The sequence below is a fragment of the Peromyscus californicus genome, unplaced genomic scaffold (genome assembly GCF_007827085.1).
Source record: "Peromyscus californicus insignis strain IS unplaced genomic scaffold, ASM782708v3 Scaffold_21__1_contigs__length_65335640, whole genome shotgun sequence".
NCBI classification, from domain to species: Eukaryota; Metazoa; Chordata; class Mammalia; order Rodentia; family Cricetidae; genus Peromyscus; species Peromyscus californicus.
This window is the reverse complement of record NW_026294514.1, coordinates 27,484,741-27,511,060: the sequence shown is the minus strand read 5'-3', so window position 1 is coordinate 27,511,060 and position 26,320 is coordinate 27,484,741. Positions and strand designations below refer to the sequence as shown.

The 26,320-nt window shown below is 50.6% G+C and overlaps 1 protein-coding gene across 1 annotated transcript; it reads right to left on the bottom strand.

The window, feature by feature from the left end:
• Positions 1 to 66: 66 nt before the first annotated feature.
• Vil1 (villin 1) lies at positions 67 to 25,198 on the bottom strand. The gene is made up of 19 exons (XM_052749859.1): positions 25,124 to 25,198; positions 24,368 to 24,442; positions 21,560 to 21,756; positions 20,441 to 20,549; positions 20,206 to 20,316; positions 18,613 to 18,815; positions 18,432 to 18,510; positions 18,205 to 18,303; positions 17,191 to 17,344; positions 16,490 to 16,590; positions 16,267 to 16,404; positions 14,662 to 14,820; positions 13,609 to 13,788; positions 12,941 to 13,086; positions 12,158 to 12,302; positions 11,518 to 11,706; positions 9,249 to 9,317; positions 7,593 to 7,733; positions 67 to 722 (listed from the first exon to the last, which is right to left on the bottom strand). Exons 1-19 carry the CDS (start codon positions 25,196 to 25,198, stop codon positions 609 to 611), a joined length of 2,484 nt encoding a protein of 827 aa, XP_052605819.1. The 3' UTR covers positions 67 to 608.
• Between the last annotated feature and the right edge of the window lie 1,122 nt (positions 25,199 to 26,320).

Genomic DNA, 26,320 nt, shown 5'->3' with positions numbered 1-26,320 from the left:
GCACTGAAGAACCACTTGTTTTAAGTGGAAATCACCTTTATTGGCTTCTGATTGGACTTCTTGTAGCAAACCCATGTTCCTGGTGTCATCTGAGGAGTCTGAAGCTTTGCAGAGACTCCTGGGTAACAGCATGTAAGCCCAGCGTTGGCCTTTAGCTAAGCTTTCCCTTTGTCAGAGCATGAAGGAGGGATGAAATAACACCTGCCTCTCATACTTCTCTTTAGGTCTCCAGCTTTCAGAGAAGGGGTCCCCTTAACTTAGCACCTGAGAAGGCAGTGAGGAAAGGCCTTCCTGTGGGAATGAGGTCAAGCTGCCGACCGCTCCAGCTCCCCTGCTGTAGAGGAGAGTGGCCTGGAGAACAGTGCAGATGCTAATGGCTCCTGGAGTGTTTGGCTGCTCTTCTAAGGCAAGAGAACTCTAGAACAGGACTCCATGGGGAAGCTGCATCTTTCTGAAGGAATGAGTAGATCACTATTACAAACAGAAGGGACTGTCACACTGGCTCAAGAATACAAGTAGACATTTTCAACTGGCATAGGACTAAAACCAGCAGTGGCAGCTCAAAGCCCTCACAGGCAGGGGCTGCTGGACGGCCAGGGCCATGCTGCTCAAAATAGTCCTTTTTCTTTCTTGAGGTTTTGTTGCTTCCATCGAGGCAGGGCAGAGAAGGCAGCTGGAGTCATCCCCAAAGCCTTAGTGAAGTCTTCAATGGACAGGTGCTCCTAGGAGAGGACCAGAGGGCAAAGGTCAGTCTTCTCCGGAGTTTGCTCCAATGACTCATACAGATGTGACATGTGGTCAAACAAATGAGGAACAAAAGCTAACACTGTCATGAGTCAGGAAGGGAGGAGAAGTGTGGCGTGAATGAATGGCCGTAGTCAACCAGGCTCCTGCCATGTTAGTTTCCTTTATCCCTCAGCGCTGAGAGATAGGAAGATGGCTGTGCTGTTTAAGACAGCTAACTACCCACCAGACACACTCAAATAAGAGCCAAGTTAAAGTGGTCCTAGGTAGCAGCCCTCAGTCCTCATCTCTGCTTCCCCAGGCGTTGACAGGAGGGCAGGGCTGGATCCGGTGGTGCAGTCTGCTACTCAGAAAAGCTGAGGTAGGGTGATTCAAGGCTAACCTGAACAACCTAACAAGACCATCTCGAAAAACTTTTTCTTTTTTTTTTTTTTCCTTTTTTTTTTTTTTAAGGCAGACTGGGTCTGAAAAGATGGCTCAGCACTTTTTTTTTTTAATAATTTATTTTATGTGCATTAGTGTTTTGCTTGTATGTATGTCTGTGTGAGGGTGTCAGATCCCCTGGAACTGGACTTACAGTTGTGAGCTGCCATGTGGGTGCTGGGAATTGAACCCGAGTCCTCTGGAAGAGCAGCCAGTGCTCTTAACCTCTGAGCCATCTCTCCAGCCCCGTGGCTCAGCACTCTTATATGTGCTGCTCTTTTGGAAGACTGAATTCAGTTCCCAGCACCTGTTGGGCAGTTCACAACTACCTACAACTCTAGCCCCAGGGGATCCAGTGCCCTATTCTGGCCTCTGCAGGTGTGCACACACACACACATTAATTTTATTTTATTATTATTTTTTTCTCTCTCTTTTTTTTTTTTTTTTTTTTTTGTTTTGTTTTTCAAGATAGAGTTTCTCTGTGTCACCCTGCAACTCTCTCTGTAGACCAGGCTGGCCTCAAACTGAAATCTGCCTGCCTCTGCCTCCTGAGTCATAGGATAAAAGGCGACTAGCTTGATGCATGCTTTTAATTTCAATCTTCAAGAGGCAGAGGCAGACAGATCTCTGAGTTTGAGGCCCGCCTAATCTATGCACAGAGTGTTCCAAGACAGGCAAGGCTGCATAGTAAGACCCTGCCTCCCCCCAACAAAAAGAAAGAAAGTTGGAGATCTGGCATTATAGCCTTTAACCCCAGCACTCCAGAGACAGGCAGGTCTCTGAGTTCCAAGTCAACATGGTATTTTCAGGCCAGCCATGACTACATAGTAAGACTATGTCTATAAATTAATTAATTTTTAAAAGGGGACTGGAGAGGGCTGGAGAGATGGCTCAGAGGTTAAGAGCATCGTCTGTTCTTCAGAGGTCATGAGTTCAATTCCCAGCAACCACACGATGGCTCACAACCACCTATAATGAGATCTGGTGCCCTCTTCTGGCATGCATGCAGGCAGAACACTATATGTAATAAATAAATCTTTTTTTTAAAAAAACTGCTTTCTTTTTTTTTAAAAAAAAGGGGGGGGGCGCTGGAGAGCTGGCTCAGTGGGTAAGAGCACTTGGTTTTGTAGGGGACCCAGGTTCAGCTTTCAGCACCCACATGATAGCTCACAACCATCTTTAACTCCAGTTCCAGATCTGACCCCCTCTTCTGGCCTCCAGGGGTACTACATGCACATGGTACACAGACATACATTCAAGCAAAACACCCATACACATGAATATTAAATCTTTAAAAATAAACATAAATTAGCAAGTTAAAATTTAAAAGGCTGGGGGAAATGATGTGGTGGCACACCACTATAACCCAGAACTTGGAAAGCATAAGCAGAAGAGCTCTGTGATCCAGCACTTACTTAGTATTGCAAGGCCTGGTTTAAGTCTTGGCTGTTCTCCTGAAGTGGAGTTGCCCTAGGGAACATTTCTCTGACTCCCAGAGTGGCTGCATTGAGCAGCTTCTTAGCAAACACTGTAGATGGGCTTCAAGCTCAGGTGGGTGTGGCATCCCCTGTTCCCTACCCTGTCATTAGACTTGCCTCCCAGGCTGGGCATTTTCTCCACAAAGCTCCTGGGAGTCTTCCCAGTCCCTGGGTAGAGCGGTAGAGCACCTTGTTTTGGAATGGAGTAAATAAGGGTATCAGTGGGTAGGAACAGCAGCTGGATGACAAGTCTATTACTGGAATCCCTTTCCCTGTTTTGGTCACAGCTGCAGCTGCTGAGACTGAGCTCTGCACATAGCTCCACAGTACCCTCCCAGGCAGGCCCAGGAAGGCTGACTTCTCAGCTGTGTCAAGACTGCTGGACTCTGACCCCAGCTAGATGCCAGGGACTGCCCATCCCAAAGCACTTGTGTCTTTTATGGGTCCTGCTTGAGCTCCACAGGCCTGCCAGCGAATTTCCAGCCTCACTCATGCCCACATCTGCCTCCCTGAGGCCGATTCATCACTTGTGTTACCCGATTGCCGCCCTCATCGAGACCCACTCTTGATGGTTCACCTTCAGAGTTTGGGGGAGCCAAAAAGGTCTGGAATCTTTTGGTTTGGTTTTTCAAGGCAGGGTTTCTCTGTGTTGCCTTAGCTGCCCTGGAACTCACTCTGTAGACCAGGCTGGCCTCGAACTCAGAGATCCGCCTGCCTCTGCCTCCCGAGTGCTGGGATTAAAGGCGGGCACCACCACTGCCCAGCAAGGTCTGAAATCTTACCCTTCCCCTTTCTCACAGGATGCATATTATATCCATGATTTAAAAAAAAAAAATCAAGCCTGGTGGTGGTGGTAAACATCTTTAATCCTTGCACTCGGGAGGCAGAGGCAGGCGGATCTCTAAGTTTGAGGCCAGCCTGGTCTACAGAGCAAGTTTCAGGACAGCCAGGGCCACACAGAGAAACCCTGTCCCAAAAAAAACAAAACAAAACAAAAATCAAGGGCTGGAGAGATGGCTCAGAGGTTAAGAGCACTTGCTGATCTTGCAGAGGACGCAAATTCATTTCCCAGCACCTACATGGTGGCTCACAACTATCTGTAGCTCATTACAGGGAATTCAAATGCCACCTTCTGACCTCTGCAGACAACAGACATGCATGTGATGCACATATAAACATGTCAACAAAGCACATACACATAAAATAAATCTAAAAATTTTAAATCTAAAAAAAAAAACTTTATCCCAGCACTTGGGAGGCAGAAGCAGGTGGATCTCTGAGTTTGAGGCCAGCCTAGGCTATATAATGAGGCCCTATCTATTAAAAAAAAAAAAAAAAAAAAAACAAAACTTAAAAAAAATAATCAACTACTGACAACTGATTTTAAATAGATTTGAGTCTTCTTGGACCACTTTGAGAACCATGGGTTATATTGATCCTTTCTCTTCAGCATTAGCCCTCCAGTTCAGCCTGTCAGCTCTCTGTTGAACAGAGTTCCCCACCCACTTAGGAATGCTTTTATGGCACATGCACTAGCACTTAAGACCTAGTCCCGCCCCTGCTTGCTGCCTTTCCCCTAATTCTGACTGTGTGACTAGCAAATTAACCTCAGGCAAGTTACTTCCCATTTCTGGGCCTTAGTTTTCTGGGATTGAAAGGGGGATATTTTGTGTGTGTGTGTGTGTGTGTGTGTGTGTGTGTGTGTGTGTGTGTGTGTGTGTGTGTGTGCAGGTGCATGTGTGTATAGAGGCCAGAGCCATCCACCTTGTTTTTTGAGACAGTTTCTCACTAGCCTCAAACCCACTAATTAGGTTAGCCTGGCTAACCAGCCAACTCCAGGGGTCCCTCCTGCGTCCACCTCACCAGAGCTAGGATTACAAGCATGAGTCACTCAGCCTGGTCCTCTGGTGTCCTAAGGCATTTCTCCAGTCCCATGCATGGCATTTGATAAGGGTACTGGGGATTGAACTCAGGTCCTTGGGTTTCACAGCAAGCAATAACGGAAGGAGCCATCTTCCCAGCCCTGGATAATAGTTTTCTTGACTGTAGAATGGGATGGTAGATACAGATTTGAGTCTTACACTATAGCCCAAGCTGATCTTGAATTCACTAAGTAGCCCAGGCTAGGCTCAAACTAGAAATGATTCTCCTGCCTCAGCTCCCAAGCACTGAGGTTACAGGCGTGTGCCACCATGACCACTGTTTTCAAACTTTTCTGTACGGCAGAGATCAACTAAGATTCTACCTCTAGTGAGAGCATCCTAGATCTACAATAAGGACATAGGTGTCTCCTTGCTTTCTAAAGCATCATGGGTGGAGAAGCCGGGGAGCACATGATGGAGTCCCCTGAGGCAGAAGGCAGGAAGGACTTCAATTATGCAGCCCAAGCTGGCTTCAAATTTAGGATGATCCTCCTGCCTCAGCCTCCTAGGTACTTGAATTACAGGTATAAGCCGCCATGCCCAGCTCATAATATGGTTTTATGTGTATGATGTATGTGCATGTATGTGTGTGAGCACAAGCACACACCTGCAAAGTAGTGTGTGTGTGTGTGTGTGTGTGTGACAGAGGACAACCTCGGGTGCCAAACCTAACCTTCCACCTTGTTGGAGACAGGGTCTCTTATTGTTCAGTACACCAGGCCAGCTGGCCCTTGGGCTCCCAGGGAGTCTCCTGTCTGTGCCTCCTGTCCTGGTGTAGGGGCAATGAGATTACTGGCACGTGCTACCTGTGCCCGGCTTTCCATGCATTCTGAGGATTTGAACTCGGGTCCTCACCCTTGTGCCTTATCCACTGAGCTGTCTCTGCATCTCCTCAGACTAGTTTTGACAAGTTGTTCTTGCAGCCCTTGCAGCATGATAACCGAGTAGCCAATGGCCTAACGTTGGCATTACCAGGTAGACTGTTGTACTGAGGAGCCCTGGTGTCCTCTGAGACCTGCTTCCCTACCTCCCAAAGCGCCCTGCAGCCTATGGACTGCGACCCCTTAGGGTCTCCTATTGGGTATTTACATTACAATTCATAACAGCAGCAAAATTACAGTTATAAAGTAACAACAAAAGGATTTTATGGTTGGGAGTCACAACCTGAGGAACTGTGTTAAAGGGTCACAGCATTAGGAAGGTCGAGAACCACTGTTCTAAATGACAGAAAAACTCTTGAGCTTTACTGGTCCAGGGTTTTCCATCTTGGGAATGACACAGTTTTCCCTCCATAGTCCTGATGTATGTAAGCATGTAATGTATGAATGTCACCAGCTTTCCCTCCTAAACATTCTTTGTTTGTTTTTGGTTTGGGGGGGGGGGGGTTGTGTTGTTTTTTTTTTTCCCCAAGACAGGGTTTCTCTGTGTAGTTTTGGAGCCTGTCCTGGATCTTGTTCTGTAGACCAGGCTGGCCTCGAACTCAGATCTGCCTGGCTCTGCCTCCCCAGTGCTGGGATTAAAGGTATGCACCACCGCCGCCCGGCCCTCCTAAGCACCCTAAGTCATCTCCTTCACTAACCACATACTTCAGGCCCCTTCTCCACCTGGACAGTGAGTCTCCGAGTGGGTCTCCCGGAGGTGCTTTGCCATCTGCTAATTCATTCTTCACTGCGCAGCCAGAGGAGCTTTTGAAAACGGAAATCTGAGTCCTGGCATGTTGGCAAAAGCCTCTTATCCCAATACTTGCAAAGTGGAGAAGTTCAAAGTCATCCTCTACTACACAGCAAGTTTGAAGCTAGCCTGTGCTACATGAGACCCTGTCTCAAAAAAAAAAGGGGGGGGGGGAGCTAGAGAGATGGCTCAGTATTAAGAGCACATACTGCTTTTGCAGAGGACCCAAGTCCAATTCCCAGCAGTCACACTGGGCAGCTCACAACCACCTGTAACTCTAACTCCAGGGGATCCAATGCCTCCAGCCTCCACAGGCACCCGCACCCACATTTGCACTCATACACGCACACACACATATACCCACATTCACACTCATACAAGCACATGCGCACACACACACAAATAATTAAAATATGTTTTGAAATAACAAAAACAGAAGTCAGGCATGGTGGCACATTCCTTTAATCCCAGCACTCAAGAAGTGGAGGCAGGAGATCCCTCTGAGTTCAAGGCTAGCCTGGTCTACATAATGAGTTCCAGGACATAGAGAGACCCTGTCTCAAATAATTAATTAATTAATTAAAATAACAAAAGCAAAAAAAAAAAAAAAGCAGACTTAGTGGTGCATGCTATAGGCAGAGACAGAAGGGAATCACTACAAGTTCAAGGCCAGCTTGGTCTACATAGCAAGTTCCAATTCAGCCAGGACTGCATATCGAGACCCTATCTCAAACAAGTTTAAAAAAAAGAATTTCAATAGTTTTTCGAGACAGGGTTTCTCTGTGTAGCCCTGGCTGTCCTGGAACTCACTTTGTAGACCAGGCTGGCCTTGAACTCACAGTGATCCACCTGCCTCTGCCTCCCGAGTGCTGGGATCAAAGGCGTGCGCCACCACTGCCCGACAGCAAAATTTTTATTTAAACTTTAAAAGATGACTATCTGGCCTCCACTGCTTCAGCCACAATAGGCCCCTGAAGGCATGCGCCCCCTGCCTCTCTCACCGGAGTCTGTCCACAGCTCCTGTGTTTACTCCCTGGGCCTTTTGCCTCCCCAGTTGCTGCTGTTCCTCCAGGAAGAACACACTTTGCTCCGATAACTCGGGCTCCTGTCACCTTTCAGAAGGTGAACTCCGACTTACAATCCTCCTCCTGATGCCGCACACCCCCGCCTTGGCTGCCCCTGGCACCACCCATTCTCACAATGAGCGATAATGGGGCATCTCTGCTCTGTTCCGGGGGGTGTAAGACTTCCATGAAGGTGTGTGCACCAGTCCTCGGCAGGACACAGTCTGAAGTCAATTAGGTTTTCCAATAAAATGGACTGGTCCTCGTCCTGCTGGGTGGGCCCCACTCACCTCCTTCCTGCTGGGGTCCACACCCTCAGGGAGCTCCTCCACAGGCTTGTTCACCAGCTGCTCCAGGGGGAAGATGGGCAGGGGCCCAGAACTGAAGCTGGTATTGGCAGTGAATACATCCACCTTGGGGCTCATGACCTCCTAGGAAACAAGGAAAACACGCTTCAGCGGCCATGTGGCGGCATCCTACGCTGCTGTGCTCTTCATTCTAGGGTACCTTCTTCAGGAGGCCTCTCTGGGTTCTCCCCCTTCCCCTGTTAGGCACACATACACACTCACACTCAGTAAAACACATCAAGCCCACCTCCCTGGGTTGGACCTAGAAGCTAGTATAATAATAGCCTAGCGCCCTGCATCTGACCTAAGTTAGTTGGGACAGGATGACTATTTGATCAATGACTAACTTCTCCGTGGCTTTCCCTGGAGTGTGACATCTACTCTTCCCTGGACATTTATGACCCTTTCTCTCATGCCTGTTGTAAAACTGTCATCTATAAATGCACTCAGCCTTGACCTAGCTTCTCTTTTTAAACACTGCGCTGTCCACCAGAAAGGGCTAACTAAGTGCCATAGGGTTCTCACCCTGTGATTGGAGGAGGCAGGAATGCCCTCGCTAATTCCCCCCATGGACGTGAGAAGTTAGTCTCAGGTTCTGATTGTGTGCAGGAGCTAGCCCTGTCTTGTTTCTTCTGTGGGCCTGTGACCTTCTCAAAGGAAGGCTTTGCGCTCACAGCCTCACATCCCAAGCCTCCAGGCTAAACACTCCTCTAATAAGTGACAGAAAGACTGAGAAAGTCACAGTCATTCCGCCTGGAGAAGTGCTCCCAGGGGTAATGGTGCCTACAGATGTCAACGTTTCCCTCAGGGCAGGCAGGCCATGGCTTAAGTGCACCAAACCACCTAGGCCTTTCATTTAAAGCATGCAGAGTCTGGGGCTGGAGACTGCTCAAAGGATAGAGCACTTGCGATGCAAGCATAAGGACTGGAGTTGGGGTCCCTGGCACCCACAAAAAAGCCAGGCAGAGTGGCAGCAGTCTGCCTGTAACAGCAAACTCCAGAAGCAAAGACGAGGGATCCCCGAGGTAGACCAGAGCTGGAGAGCTCCAGGTTTGCAAGAGACCCTGCCTCAGTACATGAAGTGGAGAGCAATCAGGGAAGACATTCACGTCGGCCTCTGACTTGCACACCCATGTGAACACACATGCACGTGTGCACACATCACATACACATGAACACGCAAAACCTTGCGTACTCCTGAGAGCCAACTCAAAATACTGGGGAATGGAGCCTTGAAATTTGCTGATTTTGTTTCTGGATGTGTGTGTGCGTGTTTGTTTGAGTCTCGGGTATTTCTACATGGTCCTTCCTCCTGCCTCAGCCTCCTGAGTTTCTGCAACTATAGTCATACATCACTATGCCAAGAAAAAAAAATCTGCATTTTAATATGCTGTCTTATGGTGGTTAAAAAAAAAAAAAAGGAGGCCATTTCAGTAGGAAATAGACATGGGTGTTACACAGCCAGGACTTTCACAAAAAGAGGGAGGAGGTGGGGGTGGGATGCAAGATGCTAATGTCTTCTCTCTTAACACTCTTCACTGCCATGGGTAGGACCACCTCCAGGCCATTCAGAGCTAGCCATGCCATCCCCATACTCACATCAGCAATCTGGCCCCAGTCCCCAGAGTTCCCAAGCTCTGCCTTCAGGTCATCATAGGACTTGACGTTCTGCAAATAAAGTAAACAATGGATCAGCAGAGAAATTGAATGGCTGTTTCCCTTAAGGGTGGGAAGAAGGCTGATCTGAGACGAGAGAGGGGCAGGAGGCGGCTCAGAGTGAGTGAGTGAACAAGGCAAAGGTCCCTAACAACGAGAGAGATTAGATGGAGAGAACAAGGCCAAAGGGGCTAGCATCGGAAAAGGGCGGGCCAAGGTGGTTAATCTGCCCTTGCTCAGCTGGACAAGAGAATGGAGAAGAATAAGTGCCTCCCCCACCCCTTGTGAGGCCCGTGCAAATAGCCACAGGTGTTACTGACATCCTACCTACTCAGGATGGGCTCTGGGAAACTCAGGGGTCCTGGGGCACTTAAGGGGAGCCCCAGCAGAGGATAGGGAAGGAGAGGATAGTTTTAGGAACCTCCTCCATACCCAAGACCCAGGGCCTAGCACCCAGGGCGACACATTAGAGCTCCCTAAGTGAATTGTGTTTGCTAAGTGAATGAATGAATGAGGTCGAGAGAAGCACAAACTTGAGGTGAGGGAAGGCCCACCCGGACTGTTGGGTTGGGGGATCGGAGTGACTGTGAGGCCCAGAATCCACACTGCTACCTTAAAATTTGCTTAATCTGGGTCTGGAGAGATGGCTCAGAGGTTAAGAGCACTGACTGCTCTTCCAGAGGTCCTGAGTTCAATTCCCAGCACCCACATGGTGGCTCACAACCATCTGCAATGAGATCTGGCGCCCTCTTCTGGCCTGCAGGGATGTGTGCAGGCAGAACACTGTATACATAATAAATAAATAAATCTTAAAAAAAAAAAAGAATATAAGAATATTCTAGTATAAAAAAAAAAAAAAAATTTGCTTAATCTGAGGCTGGGGCATGGCTCCGTGGATAAAGGTGCTTGCCTCCCAAATGTAAGGACATGGGGTTCAGATCCCCAGCTCTCCCATAAAAAAGCTGGGCAGGTGTAACAGCTTGCCTGTATGTAACCCCAGCCTCTTAGCCTCTCAGGAAGTGGAGACAGAGGACCCCCAAGCTCCCCGGGGGGTAGCTAGACCAGATGAACCTATGAGCTCTGGGTTCAGGAAGGAAACCCTGCCTCAGTAGACAAGGTAGAGAAGGATCAAGGAAGACACTTGACGTGAACCTCAGGCCTCCACATGCATGCATACACATATACACATGTGCTTGTATGTACCGGCACACATACCACACACAGGTGGGGTGGGCAGAGACTTGTTTAATCGATCCTGATGATAAAACAGCCTATCAACAAGAATCAAGAATCAAGAGAAAAGAAAAAGCGGGGTGGGGGTGTGGGGGGGTTAGGAGGGGTGGCGGGAAGCAGCAGGTTTGAGGAAATTAAGCTCTCTGCCCCTAAATTCATCTGTTCTGGCAATTGAAAACACTCAGAGCCACAAGCCCTTGGTGGAGGGGCAGAGCAGGTACCCCCAGAGGCCTGATGCACTCTCCCCCAGTGAGAGTACATATGTGACCCACTTCGCTTAGAATTTAGAGCCAGGGGAGCTCGTCTGTCCTCGGCTGGCACTGTGGACTATCCAGGTTAGCCTTGAGGAAGCTCTTAGGAAGGGCCTGTCCTTGGCATGTGCTGTCACTTAGGGCCACCTGCAGCTGCTGGGCACAACTGCACCCAGTGAAGAACTGGGTCTTGAATTTTGTTTAATTCTAATCAACCTCCCACAGCTTTGCATAGCACAAAAACAAGGCACTATAACCACACACACACACACACCACGCACCCCCCACCCCCCACCCAGTGTGGCATGTCAAAGCCAGGGCTGTGTGCATGCTAGGCAAGTGCCCTGCCACTAAGCCACACCCACAGCCTGTTGTTTGGTTTGGTTTGGTTTGGTTTTTGGCGATGTCATTCAGACTGGTTTTGAACTTGAAATCCTCCTACTTCCTTCTTCAAGTGCTAGAAACACAGGTATGCCTCATCCACAGTGCCTACAAGCCTTAGGTACTTTGATTGTTGGTAGGTTGTTGTTAAGACAGGGTCTCAACTAGCTCAGGCTGTCTCCCAACTTGTCATATAGCCAAAGATGGTCTTAAATTTCTGATCCTTCAGCCTTTACCTCCCAAACATTGGGATCACAGGCTTGTACCATCATGCCTGACCAGTATGTGCCATGAAGCCACCTGGAGGGAGGGTATGCTGAGCCACGAAGACTGGCTGGGCTACTCACAGTCCACTTGAAGGGATCCCAAGCCAGGAACCAGCCTGTGAAGGTGGGGGGCTCATATCCCTGCTTCACCACAATGATAGGGGTATCGGGGTCTCTGTTTCCGGGGTGGGTCTTGAGGTATTCCTGTACAGTGGTGGCTGCTGCCTTCTTCTCTTCCTCATTGGCATGTTTCCCTATCCAGAAGAAGACCTGTGGAGAGCCCCGAGTTCCCTCAGTCCTTCCTGCATGGTGAGCAGCATGGGCATTCCTCATGCCCAAGGCTCTGTCTTGCCTCATCTCTGATGCCCAGCCAGGAAGACTTGTCATTACTCAGCTAATGACCTTCAGCGAGGCCTGTTTGGGCCTTGACTTTACATCTGGGCTGTAAATGAGATTGGCTAGATGCTGTTCCTTAGATAGTCTGTGACTATGTGTGACTCTGCTTCCCCAGAGCAGAGATGCCTGGCAACATTCCTGCTTCTTTCCATGGGAAATAAAAAAGCCGTGGGACAATCAGGCATGTCCCTCTCTTTCTCCCTCTTCAGAAGGAGGGAGGATGGGGGCCCCCAAACCTTGATGTTTCCCTACCCTAAAGCCACTGAGGCCTCTTGGTGCTAGGAACCCAGGTGGGGAAAGGTAGTTTCCAGACCTCTCATCCTACCTGGTCCCAGGTATCCAGCAGGAACACATCCTCTTCCTCCAGGTCATCCTGATTGAAGTCGAAGATCTCTGTGGCCATAAAGCGCCCAGTCTGGTTGGAGCACTCGAAGAGCCGAGGGTTGATGACTTGGGTTTCCTCCTGAAGCCTGTAGGGTGAGCAGATGCAGGCGTGGGGCATCGAGACTTGAGAAAGACAAGGACTGAAGAGTTGAAGGACTCTTACATGGAAAGGCCATCTTCTCACAAAATGCCCTGTCTTATGGCTGGCAAAAGGGTCCCCTCTTGTTTCAACAATCTTTCAAGGGACAAATCCCCACTGCTTTTCCAGACATGCCTTCCAGGAGCTCATCTATAGCCCTGGAGGAAGTTCTTCCTTCTATCCTCTCACTGTCTCTCCCCCAGGGCGACTACAGTACAGGCCTTTTGCTTTGAACGGGTTGTAGAGCATGGATATTCTTTAGAAAGTAACATCCAGAAGGCGGCTTGTCCTGTTGTTCCACAGCATTCTGGGGCCTGTGTCAGTCTCGAGGAGCAGGGCCTGGGCTCTGGCACTTTCGTCCTCAAGTCCAAGCAGACAGCTCTGCCTTCTTGCCCACCCCCTCTTTAGAGAAACGCCCATGCCTAGCCCTAAGGATTGCATGGTGAGCAGCTTGGGTGTGTCTCACACCCAGATGCTCCAAGGGTATGCTGTCCCTTATCCACCCCAGGGAGCCTGGCACACAGCCCCTGTAGGAGCCTGCTAGGGGTTGGTTATAGGGGGTGGGAGGAGATGCTGGGCCGTTACCTCTTGGTGTTGGCGTAGGGCGCCTTCCCGCCCAGGGCCATCCAGAAGTTGGCTGGCTCCTGTCCCTCCACGACTACTTGTTTCTCTGTCCGCGAGATGGTATCAGCAACCATCTTGGCCATCTCCCTCTCGTCCCCACTACATCCCTGGGGAAAGGGGGCGGGGGTGTGTGTCAATTCTTGTGAGGAAGACCAACCTCGGTGCCACCCACCTCCTCACCCTCCTGCTCCATTCTGCTGGAGCTCCTGGGTCTGAGAGGGTCCTTCTGGATCAGGGTGCCAAGCATACCCACGAGGAACCGTTCTTACTGTTCTCCCTCCTTAACGGTCTAAAGAATAGCAGAGGAGATGAGGGACTGCATCCCACTCAGAGTGAGAGAGACAGCACAAGAGATAAGCAGGCAGAGATCTGAGTACTAGCAGACGGGTGCCTCATAGGTAAGGAACAAGACAGGCCGATTCTGACCGAGAATCAGAGAGGCATAGAAAGACCAGAGCTACGCAAGGGAGACTCTTGGGCTACCACAGTAGACCTGTGAGTGAGACCCAGTCATCTGAAGTCTCCCACCTTTGTCCTGATCCGTTCTGTGGCTGAGGGGTTCCCTAGGACCCCCTTCATGTCATGGTGTCACGCGGACATGAGAAGGGAGGCCTGTAGCCCTCACACACCTTCCCACACCACAGGTAGCAGCAGGATGGGGTCTTGAGTATGAAGACATCATTGGAGTTGAGGGAGGTGGCCCGGGCTGTAACCTCAAAAGCCTTGGTGTTATTGGCACTGGTTCCCCGGACCTGGAACAGCCTTGTGGAGGGCACGGGCTCCAAGTTGTTCTCTCGGGAAGTGCCTCCCTGCAGGCACAAGGGGAAGGCAGGAAGACAGCATGTGTAAAGGTGACATGCAGACACAGAGCGCCCCGAGAGGGAAAGGGTGAGGAGCCAGCCTCCAAACAGCTTTGATCTTGATACTGTGCTGCTCAAAAGGTTTCGGGGCCTCTCCGCTGCCTTTGTGTCAAACCCAGGTCCTCTGCTGGCCCTTAAAGGCCCATGAAGTTTGAAATGAAGTCACAAACTATCTTTGAGCTGTCTGTCTCTCCTTCCATAAGCCCTCGGGGCAGAGGCCCCTGCACAGTAAGACCTCATTTTACCTCCGTACAGCTCTCTAGTCTCCCCAAATGTCCAGAGGACCTCTGAAATCCTTCCCGCCATGAATTCTCTGCCTGCTCCCTGCTTCCTGCATTTCTGCCGCCCATTGAAGTCAGATTCCATCCCTGGCGTTTAACTACCCAGTGCTTTGAGCAGGGAGTTCACCGCCTAGACAGAGCCACACCACTGTCCCCTCCCAACAAGTATTCTCCTGCCCTGTCTCGCTTCATTTCCTGAGTTGCAAAGGACTATGTGCTTAGAAGGTTCACCATAAACAGAGTATTGCTTAAACAGCTGCACAAGATGCCTAGATCATTTTGTCAGGCAGGTACAACAAATATAGCTCCCCCCCCAAAAAAAAACCCTCCTTTTTCATGTAGCCGAGATTGAGAAGGGTAAATAACATTTGTACACAGCTCTATAGCTCTAATGCAAACATGTTGGTTTCTGTCACCAAGTTTATACATGACAAGCAACCTCTCCTCCTCTGAGGGGCAAGCTGCGCCCCAGCCTCACGCCCAGCATGCCACCCCTTCCCCATCTCCTGGATGTCCGCTCTCAGTTCAGCAGCAGCAGCACCTGATAAACCACCATGCGCCCCTTGAAGATAGACATGAGGTGAGGCGGCTCCTTGCCCATTGGGACCCGGATCTGCACTGGTTCATCGTTGTACTTCTGGTCCAGGATGACGGCTTGATAAGCCGAGGCTGCAATTTCATCCTGGCTGGCCTGGCTGCCCTGGAAATAAGCAAGGAGAAGGGTTGGGGTCCTGAGTTTGACCCTATCCTCTGCCTCCACTATATTCCAACCCCATTTTAAGTGGTTTTTGTTTTGTTTGTTTGAGAAAGGGTTTCTCTGTGAAGCAGTCCTGGCTGTCCTGGAACTCACTCTGTAGACCAGGCTGGCCTCGAACTCACAGACGTCTGCCTGCCTCCGCCTCCTGAGTGCTGGGATTAAGGGGCATGGGCACCACCGCCTAGCCAATTTTAAGTATTTTATTACACTGTTTAAGAGTATGTATGTGTGTGTTTACATGTATGGGCATGGAGTGGGCATGGTGGCATATACCCAGAGAGAGAGAGAGAGACAGACTAGACTACATGCACACGCCATGGTGGAATCCTAGAAGTCACCAACTTTCAGGAGTCATTCTCCCCTCCCACTATGTGGGTTCCAGGTATGGAACTCACAACATTAGACTTGTCAGCAAGAACTTTTATCCACTGAGCCATCTCTCAGGCCACCCTTTTTTTTTTTAATATTTTTTTCCTTTGGAGACAGAGTCTTACTGTGTATCTCTAGATGGCCTGGCCTTTGCTACATAGAACAGTCTAGCATGGAATTCACAGAGATCTACATGCCTCTGCATGTGCCACTGCACTAGGCCTCACCTATTTCTGGTTTTCTTTTTTTTTTTTTTCCTTTTTCTTTGTTGGTTGGTTGGTTGGTTTGTTTGTTTTTTGAGACAGGGTTTCTTTGTGTAGCTTTTGGAGCCTGTCCTGGAATTCACTTTGTAGACCAGGCTGGCCTTGAACTCACAGACATCTACCTGCTTCTGCCTCCTAAGTGCTGGGATTAAAGGCGTGCACTACCACTGCCCAGCCTTATTTTGCTTTTTAATACGGGTTTCTCTGTGTAACGGTCCTGGATGTCCTGGAACTTGTTTTGTAGACCAAGCTGGCCTCAAATTTACAGAGACACGCCTGCCTCTGCCTCTGCCTCTGCCTCTGCCTCTGCCTCTGCCTCTGCCTCTGCCTCTGCCTCCCAAGTGCTGGGATTAAAGGTATGCACCACCACTGCCTGGCCTTTTTATTTATTTGTTTGTTTGTTTATTTGTTTGTTTTAAGGCTGGGTTTTATGCATTCCAGCCTGACCTGGAGTGTGCTCTATAGACACCTGATCCTCCTTTCTCCACCTCCCAAGTGCTGGGATTACAGGCATTTGCCACCACACCAGGTTAGCTGTAAGGCTGCAGACTGAACCTAGGGTTTTGTGTATGTTAGCCGAGCACTCCCCCAACTGAGCTACGTCCCCAGCCATCCCCAAATCTGGCCTGGCTGGACCCATAACCTTCCCATCAAGCCCACACTGAACACGATCAAAACCTAACCCCAGTATACTGTGCTGCAGGTGGGCTGAGGAAACTGAGCAGCTGTGCCGCAGGTGGGGTGGGCAGGGCCTCACCTGCCAGATATACAACAAGTAGTGTTCCTTCTCGCCTATGAGGTAGGTGTAGAGCAGCAGGTAGCAGTCGCCACCGTAGAAATGGCCCAGCCACTTGGAATCCACAGGCACCAGCTCTAAGTTCTCGATGCGCCACACCTAGGAGCAGAGTCAGTCCTGCATGAGGTCCAGGCTGGGTTCCACGCCCCCTTTCCCACCATCCTGTCCTCCTTCCCTCACTCACCTGCACTTCCCCACTTCCGTCATCCACCATCTTCTGCTGGGCAGCCACTTGAGGCTGCACGTGCATGGACGTAGCGTCAAACTTCACCTGTTCCACCTTGGCTGGAGAGACAAGGACACCAACTGTCACTAGCTGAGGTGCCCCACATCCTCTCCACAGCCCTGGGTGGTATTTGTAGACCCACACGATAGACGAAAAAACTAAAGTCAGGCAGATTCAGCTGTCTATCCGAGGTCACACAGCGGGAGAGCAGTAGAGCTAAGTGCCGGTTCCATGCCCCTAAGGCACTGACCTAGTCAGTGGCTCCAGGGAAGCCACTGAGGACAGGGAGGGTCAAGAGCAGAGCTCATTTAGTCTGGTTCCCTGTAGCATTCAGACTTCAAGCTCTGCCTTGCCCCCAGCTTGGCAGGAAGCCCACAGTGATGGAGGCTGCGTGCTGTCCTGACATGTGAACTCCTCCCCCAGGGTCTGGCACAAGCTTTGCCCTCAGCACATAGCCTGGTGAGAAGGTGGTTCCCAGGGAGGCTCAACCCCATCCCACATGGAAGACAAGTCGTTTCAGCTCCCCTTTTTATGATAACTCTTGAGCTTTTTTCGTCCCCTGGGCTCTCTCTCAGTACCCGCCAGGGAGCAGAGTCTGGGTACAATGTGTGTGGAAGAGGGGCATTGGGGAAAGGCGGGGAGGAGGCACGGGTTCTCACCCACGGAGCCCACTGTGTAGGTTTTGCCCAGGCCTGAGGTCTGATTGGGCACTGTCCACTTCTGGAAGAGCTGCTGGAAGATGGCTGACTCGGCCCCATCATTCTGCACTTCAACCTGTGTGCTCGGTGGATACTGCTTGGCCTTGATGAAGTTCTGGGAAAATAAGAGGGCCACGGGAGGCTACCACCCCCTGTCCGCAGTCTCCACACCCCCATGCCAGCCAAAGCCAGATCCACCTAGCTCCGACCCTGAACATGCCCAGTCCCGACCCCAATGCTGACCTCACACTTAACCTTACCACCCTACTCCAATCCAGGCCAAACCCGATAGTGTCTCAAACCTAACACTCTAGCCTCAACCTGAATCTCATATTGACCCCATACCTAACTCTGATCCCAACAGATCTGACCCCTAGCTTAACTACACCTCCCCAGTTCTAATTCCAGTGCCCACTCCAATCCAGCGCTGACTGCAGACACAAACCCTGACTTGGCCTTGGCTCCAAGCCCACTCAATCCATTTTGGAGGAAGACTAGCCACTCCCTTCTCTAAGCCAAGCTCTTGCATGGGGGAGTGACACCCAATACCCTGGGGAGGCCCAGGATTGGCTGGTAGTCAGCTCACTCATATACTGAGAACCAGAAAGCTGGTGACCTTATGGTCCTCAGCCCCCAACAACTGGATCCCTCCCTCCCCCAGCCCTGCCCTCCCAGAATCTTCCTTGGACTCTGCCTGGTGCTTTGGGGTGTTCTGAGACTTTTTCTTCTGCTGCTGCTGCTGCTGCTGCTACACCAGAAATTCTCAACCTGTGGGTCGAGACCCCCTTGGAGTCCCATATCAGCTATCCAACATATCAAATATTTATATTATGATTCATAACAGTAGCAAAACTACAGTTATGATGTAGCAACTAAATAATTCCATGCTCAGGGGTCACCACAACATGAGGAGCGGTATTAAAGGGTCACAGTATTAGGAAGCTTGAGAACCACTGTGCTAGGCCCTTTCCTTACCAGGGCCTGGTTCATGGCTCCGCTCCTCTCCTGCTGGTTGGCATTTTTCCCTTTCCACACGAAGATCTTCAGGCCTCCCTGGTCCAGGATGTAACAGTCCTAGAGTAAGGAGAGAAAAAAAGACTAAATGAGCCTGTGGTGTTGGGGCACGGTGCCAATGTCCCCCCTCTATCTGCTTCAGTACGTCATAGGTGTCCCTTGCTTGGGGTCCTCCAGACCCTTCTCACCTCATGGCTGAGCAGGTCCTGTGTGAGTGGCCGTGTAGCAACTTCCCGAACCACGAGTTTCCCTTCCGAGTCAGACACACTGCAGGACAAGACAAGGCATGGATGGGAGGTGCCACAGCCGGAACACCCTGCCCCAGGATGAAGGCCCCAGTACCCAGGAAGGCCCCAGCCCAGCACTCACTGGTACAGCTTGAGTGCAGCTTTAACGGCTGGCTCCACCACGGAGTCAGAAATTGCCGCCTTCAGTTCCTTGCGCTGGCCCAGCACGTGGTTCATAATCGCCATCAGCTGTGGGGAGTCCCCTTCCTTCTCGCCATCCACCACACCCACGTAGGTGCGCCCGCCCCGTTCCTGGTCTCGGATCTCTTTGGCCAAGGTCATGCCCTGCAGGAAGGAAGGTCACGGATGACCCACCAAGGTTGGCAGCAGATAGGGTCTAGTGTTCACCACCCTGAACTCTGCTGGGCCAACCCCACCCCACCCCACCCTGCAGATCTACAAGGGATGGAGGCAAGGCTTTCCAGGTGTGTGAGGAAACAGTAGGAAGCCATGGGAAAGGAGATTTCCTCCTAGGTGGGCAAGGGGTGGGGGTGGGGGGACAGGGGTGCTTTGGGATGGTCTTGCTGGGCCTTAGTTTCGACGTTGTTGGGAATCTGTAGTTGCACTTCATGGCTTTGTACAAAAGCTGCCCCTCAAAGATGTTAGTACTATACTCAGTCTGCCCAAAGCACGCACACTCACGGCACACACACAAATTCACATTTACACATTTACCTGTACACAAACGCATTCACACATGCACACAGCTCAGTTCCATGAAAGCTCACACAAGCATGAGTATGCACACACAGTCCCATGGGTGCCAGCTCTCATGTACACGCACATTGTAGCTCATTGTTTTTTTTTAGCTCAAAGCCCCTCCCTTAGTGGACGCTCTGGAGTTCCTTGGCCCTTGTGGATTGTCACACCCGTGCTTCTGTCTCCAGCCTAGCTCTTGCCTCTCATCATAGGACAGTCCCTCTTCAGATAGCCGGAAGTGCCCTCTGTTTCTCCCTGAGGTCTTCCCCATATCAGCAACTGGCCCTCCACTGTTCCTACCGTTCTCAAGCACAAGGCTTTGGGTCCTCGTCCCATACAAAGTGAAACACGCAGATTCCACCTGGTCCTCTGCCCAGCCCATTTCTACTCAGAAATCACATAAGCTTCATTAGCTGGGTGTACCTAGCAAAAGACCTAACCCTTTTCCTCGACCTGCTGGCCACACACGCTGCCTGCTCATTATGTTCCTACTGAGCTGAAGGACTCCCCACCAGCCCACCTTCTTGTCCCCGGGCCTTTGCCTCACCTCCATCTGCTCCCCCAAATCCTTCCTGCATCCCCTAGCACCACACTCCTCCAGTAATCATTCCTCTGGTTCTCCCTTTCCTGTCTGGCTTTTTGACTGGATGACCAGCTTCTGGGCAGAGCAAGGGCAAGGCTCTGCCCACTTCATCCATCCCTGGATACCCAAGGCTGAGCATGGGATCTGCCCCAAGACAGGGACCTATTCCACCTTAAGGGTTAGTCATAAGTGCGCACAGCAGCATGCCTCGTCCTGTACATGAAGACCCGGGTCTACTTTCACACATACCTAGAAGTGCCAGAGAGAAGCCTGTGGGGTGGGGGTAGTTGGGGGGGGGAGGGGCAGAGGTCTGACTGGGGCTGGCGATGCTGAGGCTGCTGAAGCAGGTGGGGCATGCTGAATTACAGAGATGAGGTGCCCTGTCAGGGTTACCCGAAGTCTCTCCATGCGGTTACTCTCTGGCCCATTCCACTGGATGATAAGCTTCCCAAGGTCCAGCAGGAAGACATCCCCTCTGTTGAAACTCTTCCAGGACATCTCCACCTAGAGGGCAGGCACAGGGAGGTCCAGAGCCCACTGAGAGCCTCATCAGCATCATCTCTATCCACCCACAACTTCACTCAGCCCTGCTCAGTTCCTAGCCAGAGTCCTGGCAAGCCATGCCCACCTCTCCAGCCACCACATTCCTCTTGCCCTTGACATGCAACAGTCGCTGGACATCGCTGGAGTTCGTTTCCACATGCTTCATGCCGGAAGCCACGCCCCCTTTCCGGATCCTGAGAAAGAAAGGAAAGCTGACTCAAGGGCATTGGGTCAGGAGGTATGCCAAGGTCCTGAGCTGCCTGGGGCCCTCTGAGGCCCCAACTGGGACAGGCTGAGGCAAAGGAAATACGTAAGGTACAGACATCAAAGTTACACTTGTCGTCGGTGTCCTGCAAGCGCTTGGTTGGCCTGTAGTAGGCAATGCAGGTCTTCCTGCCCCTCGTCCTAGCTCCCTACCCTGCAGAGAGGTCTGCAAAGTTAATCATGGTGATCTGGAGAGAAGAAAATGGGAATAAGGCCAGGGCCCCCGCCACAGGGCACTGAGGTGGAAGAAGGGAAAGATGCCCCTCAAATGCCCAGAGAATAACATCAGGTTGTGTTATGAGCAGACAAGAGCAAGACCAAAATGGGAGGTAGGAACCAGGGCTGACTGGAGAGCTTCAGTCTCCTGAAACGAAAAGGCAACTCAGCTCTGGAGAAGCAGGTTTTTCCATGAGGAAAGCCAGCCCAGACAGAGATTCAGACTTTTCTAGAAAAAGGTAGAAGAAGGCGTGGGTTGTTAGTGAAAGACCTGATTGGAGAAGAGGGGGCAGCTATGAGGGGTGGAGCTCGGTGGGACAGCCTGAGGGGCAGGATTTGGTATGACAGTCACTGAGCAATCCACCTAGACAGGAGCTGAGGTACAGAATTCACGAGCCATAGTCACGGGATTTTAGAAGAACCCAAGGGATAAGTCAAGCCAAAGTAGACTCAGAGGGACAAGGGCCCAGGTCAGAGCAACAGCAGAAATAAGGGTGAGGAGTAGAAAGGTGGAGAAAAATCAGCAAAAGCCATATGAGCTTCCCACAAGCCCCAGAGCTTCAGGCTTTCTTCCTGGCCCAGGTCACCTCCCACTGTTCAGAGTCTCTCACACTGTAGGTCCTGTCTCTGGGTGGCCCTGTCTCTTCGGACCAACCCCCATGTCCCCATCCCCCGCTCCGATGAGTCTTGGGATCCTCCCCAACCCCACTGCACCCCTCCCTACACAAGGCCTTGCTTGAAGTAGCCTCGGAAAGTCTCGCTCTCATTGCCTTGGACCTCACGGTGCTGGATGGCCCGGCCCTTCAGGTAATCATCCATCTGTGTTGTGTAGATGGCAGCTGCCCCCTGCTCATCCTGGGATGAATCCTGGCCGATCCAGTAGTGGATATCGTAGGTCAGGGTGCTGCTGGTCTTGTGGATCTGAGGGAGGCGGAGCATCTGTGTAGTGAGACCTGGCTTCCCATGGTCCCCTCTCCCATTCTGCATGGTCTCCCACATACTCGGACCCTGGGCCACAGGGGAGTCTGGTGCAAGGAGGCCTCTGGCCTGCTGTCAAGAGCCCTGAATTGTGGCCCAGCTCAGTCACTGACTCCACTGACAGAAAACACGAGGTAGCTCCCCCTTCTCTGGACCTTGTTCTCATCTTGAAAATAACTCCACGTGGACTGATTCGTATGGACTATCGGAGGCCAGGAAGGTGACTATATGGGCAAACTTACAACTGTCCCTCATTGTCTGTGAGGGACAGGGTCCCCATGGGTGCTCTACACTGTCCATGCTCCAGTCTCTTCTGTAAAATGGTGTGTGATGTTTGCATGAAATCTGCAAAATCCTCTCTTATGCTTAAAAAATTATGTGTATATTGTATGTGTGTGTGCACATGCATATGCTCTATGTGTTTAAGTACAGTTATAGGCATGCCCCGGTGTATGCGTGTGGAGGTCAGAGGACAACTTTTGGGAGTCGGTTCTCTCCTGCTGCTGCACCTCAGATTTTGTACTCAGGGGATCAGACACTTATGCTTGCTGAGCCATCTCCCTGGCTCAAGCATTAGCTTTGTTGTTATTGTTGTTGCTGTTGTTTTTTGATACAGGGTTTCATGTAGCCCAAGCTGGGCAGGAATATTCTGGAATGGAGGATGACTTCCCATGATTTTCTACCTCTGGGATGCTGGGATTACTGGCTGTGTGCCAATGCACCCGTCAGTCAGGGCTGGGAACAAACTCAGGCTGCCAGATCAGTCCTCTACCATTTGAGCCACATCCCAGGGGTCTCTTAGACTTTACATCATCTCTAGACGATTCACAATACCCAATACCAGGCAGGCGGCTGTCAGAATAGTTACGATACTCTACTGTTTATGAACTAATGACGAGAAAAAAAAATCTATATAACCATTCGCTACAGATTCAATTAAATTTTTAAAATTTTGTGTATATATGTATGTATGTATGTGTGTGTATGTATGTATGTGTATATATGTGTGTATGTGTATATACTTGTGCATATCAGATCTCCCTGGAGGTAGAATTACAGGCAGTTGTAGCCAACCCACGCAGGTGCTGTGCTGGGAACCGAACTCTGGTCCTCTACAAGAGCAGTATGCACTCTTAACTGAGGAGCCATCTCTCCAGGCCCCCAGATGCATTTTTTTCCCAAATACTTTTGATCCATAGTTAATTGAATCCACAGATAGCCTGTGGACACAAATACCTACTGCATACAAAATGATTGTGTAAATACATCAATAAGCTGCTTCAATCTGTGACACATGGCTCAGCTTTTCACTTATAGTTAATTGTTAAATATATATCTTCAAAATTCAGAAGCCAGGTAGGCAAGAGAACTCCTTGGGTAAAAAGCACTTGCAACTGAGCTTGGCAACCTGAGTTTGATTCCTGGGACCCACAAGACAGAAAAGGGAACTGTCTCTGAGGGGTGACAGAAGCACCATGGTGGGCTTCTCCCAGTCCCAGCCTTACTAGGCCTGAGTTTCAGTTAAGTTTCAATTTCTGTTTAGGTCTCAATTTCTGTTTCAGTTTCGGTTTCTGATAAGGCAGGAGATATTGTAGACCAGGCATTCACAGCTCCAGCCAATCAGAAACATCAGAGTGTGGCTGCTGCTCGCTTGGCCAATCATGTATAGGATGACCTAATCCCCTCCTGGTTGACTATAAAAGAAGCCTGCGCCCTTTCTGGGGGTCATCACCATTTTGTTGTGTGGCTGACCCCTCCCTGCATGCAGGAATTCTTCTCTCGAGAAATAAACGCTCTTGCCTTTGCATGCGTGAGTGGTGGTCTTTCGTGGGGTGGTCTGCGGACCCTAACAACTCCTGCAAGTTATCCTGCGACAACACGTGCATCTTGGTATATGTGCAGCCATACGTCTACACACATGCGCGCACAGATTCACAAAGTGAATGCATGAAACTTAAGTACGTGTAATTTTGACAAACGTTAAAAATTAGAAGCAAATCACTATGAGCAAAGGGCAGGTGTCTTTAGCAGTGTAGGTGGTGCCAGGGTGTGCAAATATCAGGACGGAGTATGAAGATGACTGGGTTTTAGAGAGGTGGCCCAGGGCCATTGAAATGGTTCAGCAGGTAAGAATGCCTGCCACTGTGGCTGATGACTTGAACTCAATCCCTGGGACCCACATGGGGAAGCAGAGAACTGACTCTCCCAAGTTGTCCTTTCAACTCCACACCCTCTCCATGGTGTTCATAAACACACACACACACACACACACACACACACACACACACACACACACACAATATATATATATATATATATATATATATATATATATATATATATATATGTATGTATGTATAGTAACAATAAAAGGTGAACTGACTCAGAAGGGTCCCCCAAGGCTGAATGGGTTCGTGAGCACCTGGGCACTCTTGTAAACACTGCTTGATGAAGCCAGACCACCTCTCAGCACAGCCCCCGGCCCCTAGTTTCTTCCCTAATACCCAGCAGGCTTTGCTCTCTGATCAGCCCCCTCCTGGCCCGACCCACTTACAGCCAGGACGACATAGCAGTCACCATCGAAGAAGCTTCCAAAGGTACTGGAAGGAACAGGCACCATCTGCATAGCCTGAGGAGAGAAAGAGGTCACAGTGGGCGTGGTGAAGCCACACACTGCCCGGGTTTAGCCATAGTAGGCTGTTGTGTGTCCTGCCAATCATGCGGCTGTACTACGTTTGGGATCAATACAGTGGCCTCCCAGGAACAGGACACCATCAGGTTACCTAAGGAGGAGTGAACTGACCCACCCAGGTAAGAAAGAGGTCACAGGAGCTGCCAGAACCACCAGGGAGGGAAGCTGACCAGGAGATGTGGAGGAGGATGGAGGTTGAGGATGCAGGGTCCAGCAAGGCTCGGGTGTTGATTAGCAGTAGAGTCCTTACTAGGTACGGCCCTCGGTGCCATCCCCAGCATCACAAAATACCCCAAATCAAAAAGATCAGGGCCCAGGAATGGAAGGTGGGGAAAAGGGACGGGGGGGGGGGGGGGGGGGGGGGGGGGGGGGGGGGGGGGGGAATGGGAGAGCCAGCCGGAGAGGAAATGGAGCAGAGGACAGGGTTAACAAGGACAGGGAAGTGGCAGATGAGGAAGAAAAGGAGAAAAGAGGAGGGGGGGAGATAAGGGGTGGAACCGGCTGCAGGTGGCACCAATAACTCCCTACGGTGTGCAGGACATGGCTGGACAAGACTGGGCAATGCCAGGTTTCCTCCACCCTCCTGAATCCCTGAACTCCCCTCCAGACAGGACTCACCTCGATCCTCCATATCTGTATCCCTGGAGTGGTGGTGTTGAGAGAGCCTTGGACTTGGGCAGTCAGTTTGGTCATGGTGATGAGCCTAGAGGAGAAGGCACGGGAAAGCCATGGCCATGGAGCTGGGAGTGGCCCGGTCTCAGGTGGAGGCCACAGTCTTGAGGCCTAGAGGCGGAAGGGAAGCTGGCTCCCAATGGGGGTCTTAACCACTAGAGTCCAGTCTCCAGCCTTCCCACCAGCTTTATGGTGACCCTCTTTCATTTAAATGCCCACATTGGCTCCCTTAGCACCAGTTACATAGCCTGGCACTTAAAAGACACCCCTCCCTCCATGTTTTTGAAACAAGGTCTTGCTCTGTAGCCCAGGCTGTCCTGTGTGCTACCACACCCAGTTTAAGCCTCTTCTTTCGATTCAATCTCCCAGTAGGCTTTTTGAGACAATGTCTCCTGTAGCCCAGGCTGGCCTTGAACTCACTATTTCAGATTGCAGATATGCAACACTAAGCACGATTTTATGCAAAGAAACTCAAACCAAACGAAATACAAAAAGGGCCAGGGAGATAACTCAGTTGGTAAAGTGTTTGCCCTATCCCCAGGATTCACATTAAAAAGCTTCAAGTGGTGCTGTGTGCTTGTAATCCCAGCACCGTGGAGGCGGAGACTAACATATCCCTATCTTGGCCAATGGCCTAGGTGACTTGGTAAGCTTTAGGCCAGTGGGTGACTCTGTCTGGGAAAAAAAGAGGCAGGGTGGCAGCAGGGAGCAGCAAGATGGCTCATTGAGTGAAGGCATTTGCTCATGAGCCTGAGGAGCTGAATTCAATCCCTGGAACCCACATGGTGTAAGGAGAAAATTTCAACCAATTGCCCTCTGACCTACACATGTGCACTGTGCGTGCACGCGTGCACACACACACACACACACACACACACCAAATATAATATTAAGATTTTTTAAAAGTGGGTAGTACCTGAGGAATGACACCTGAGTTTGTTCTCTGGCCCCTATACAGGTACTCACATGTGAGCACCTGCACACACACACACACAGAGGGAAAAGAAAAGAAAGAAAATTGTCCTTGAAGTTCATAGCAGCTCTATTCGCAAGAGTGTCAAAAGTGGAACCACAGCTTGGTCTACATAGTGAGTTCAGGACAGCCTGTCTCAGAAAGAAAAAAAAAAAAGAGGGGTTGGGTGT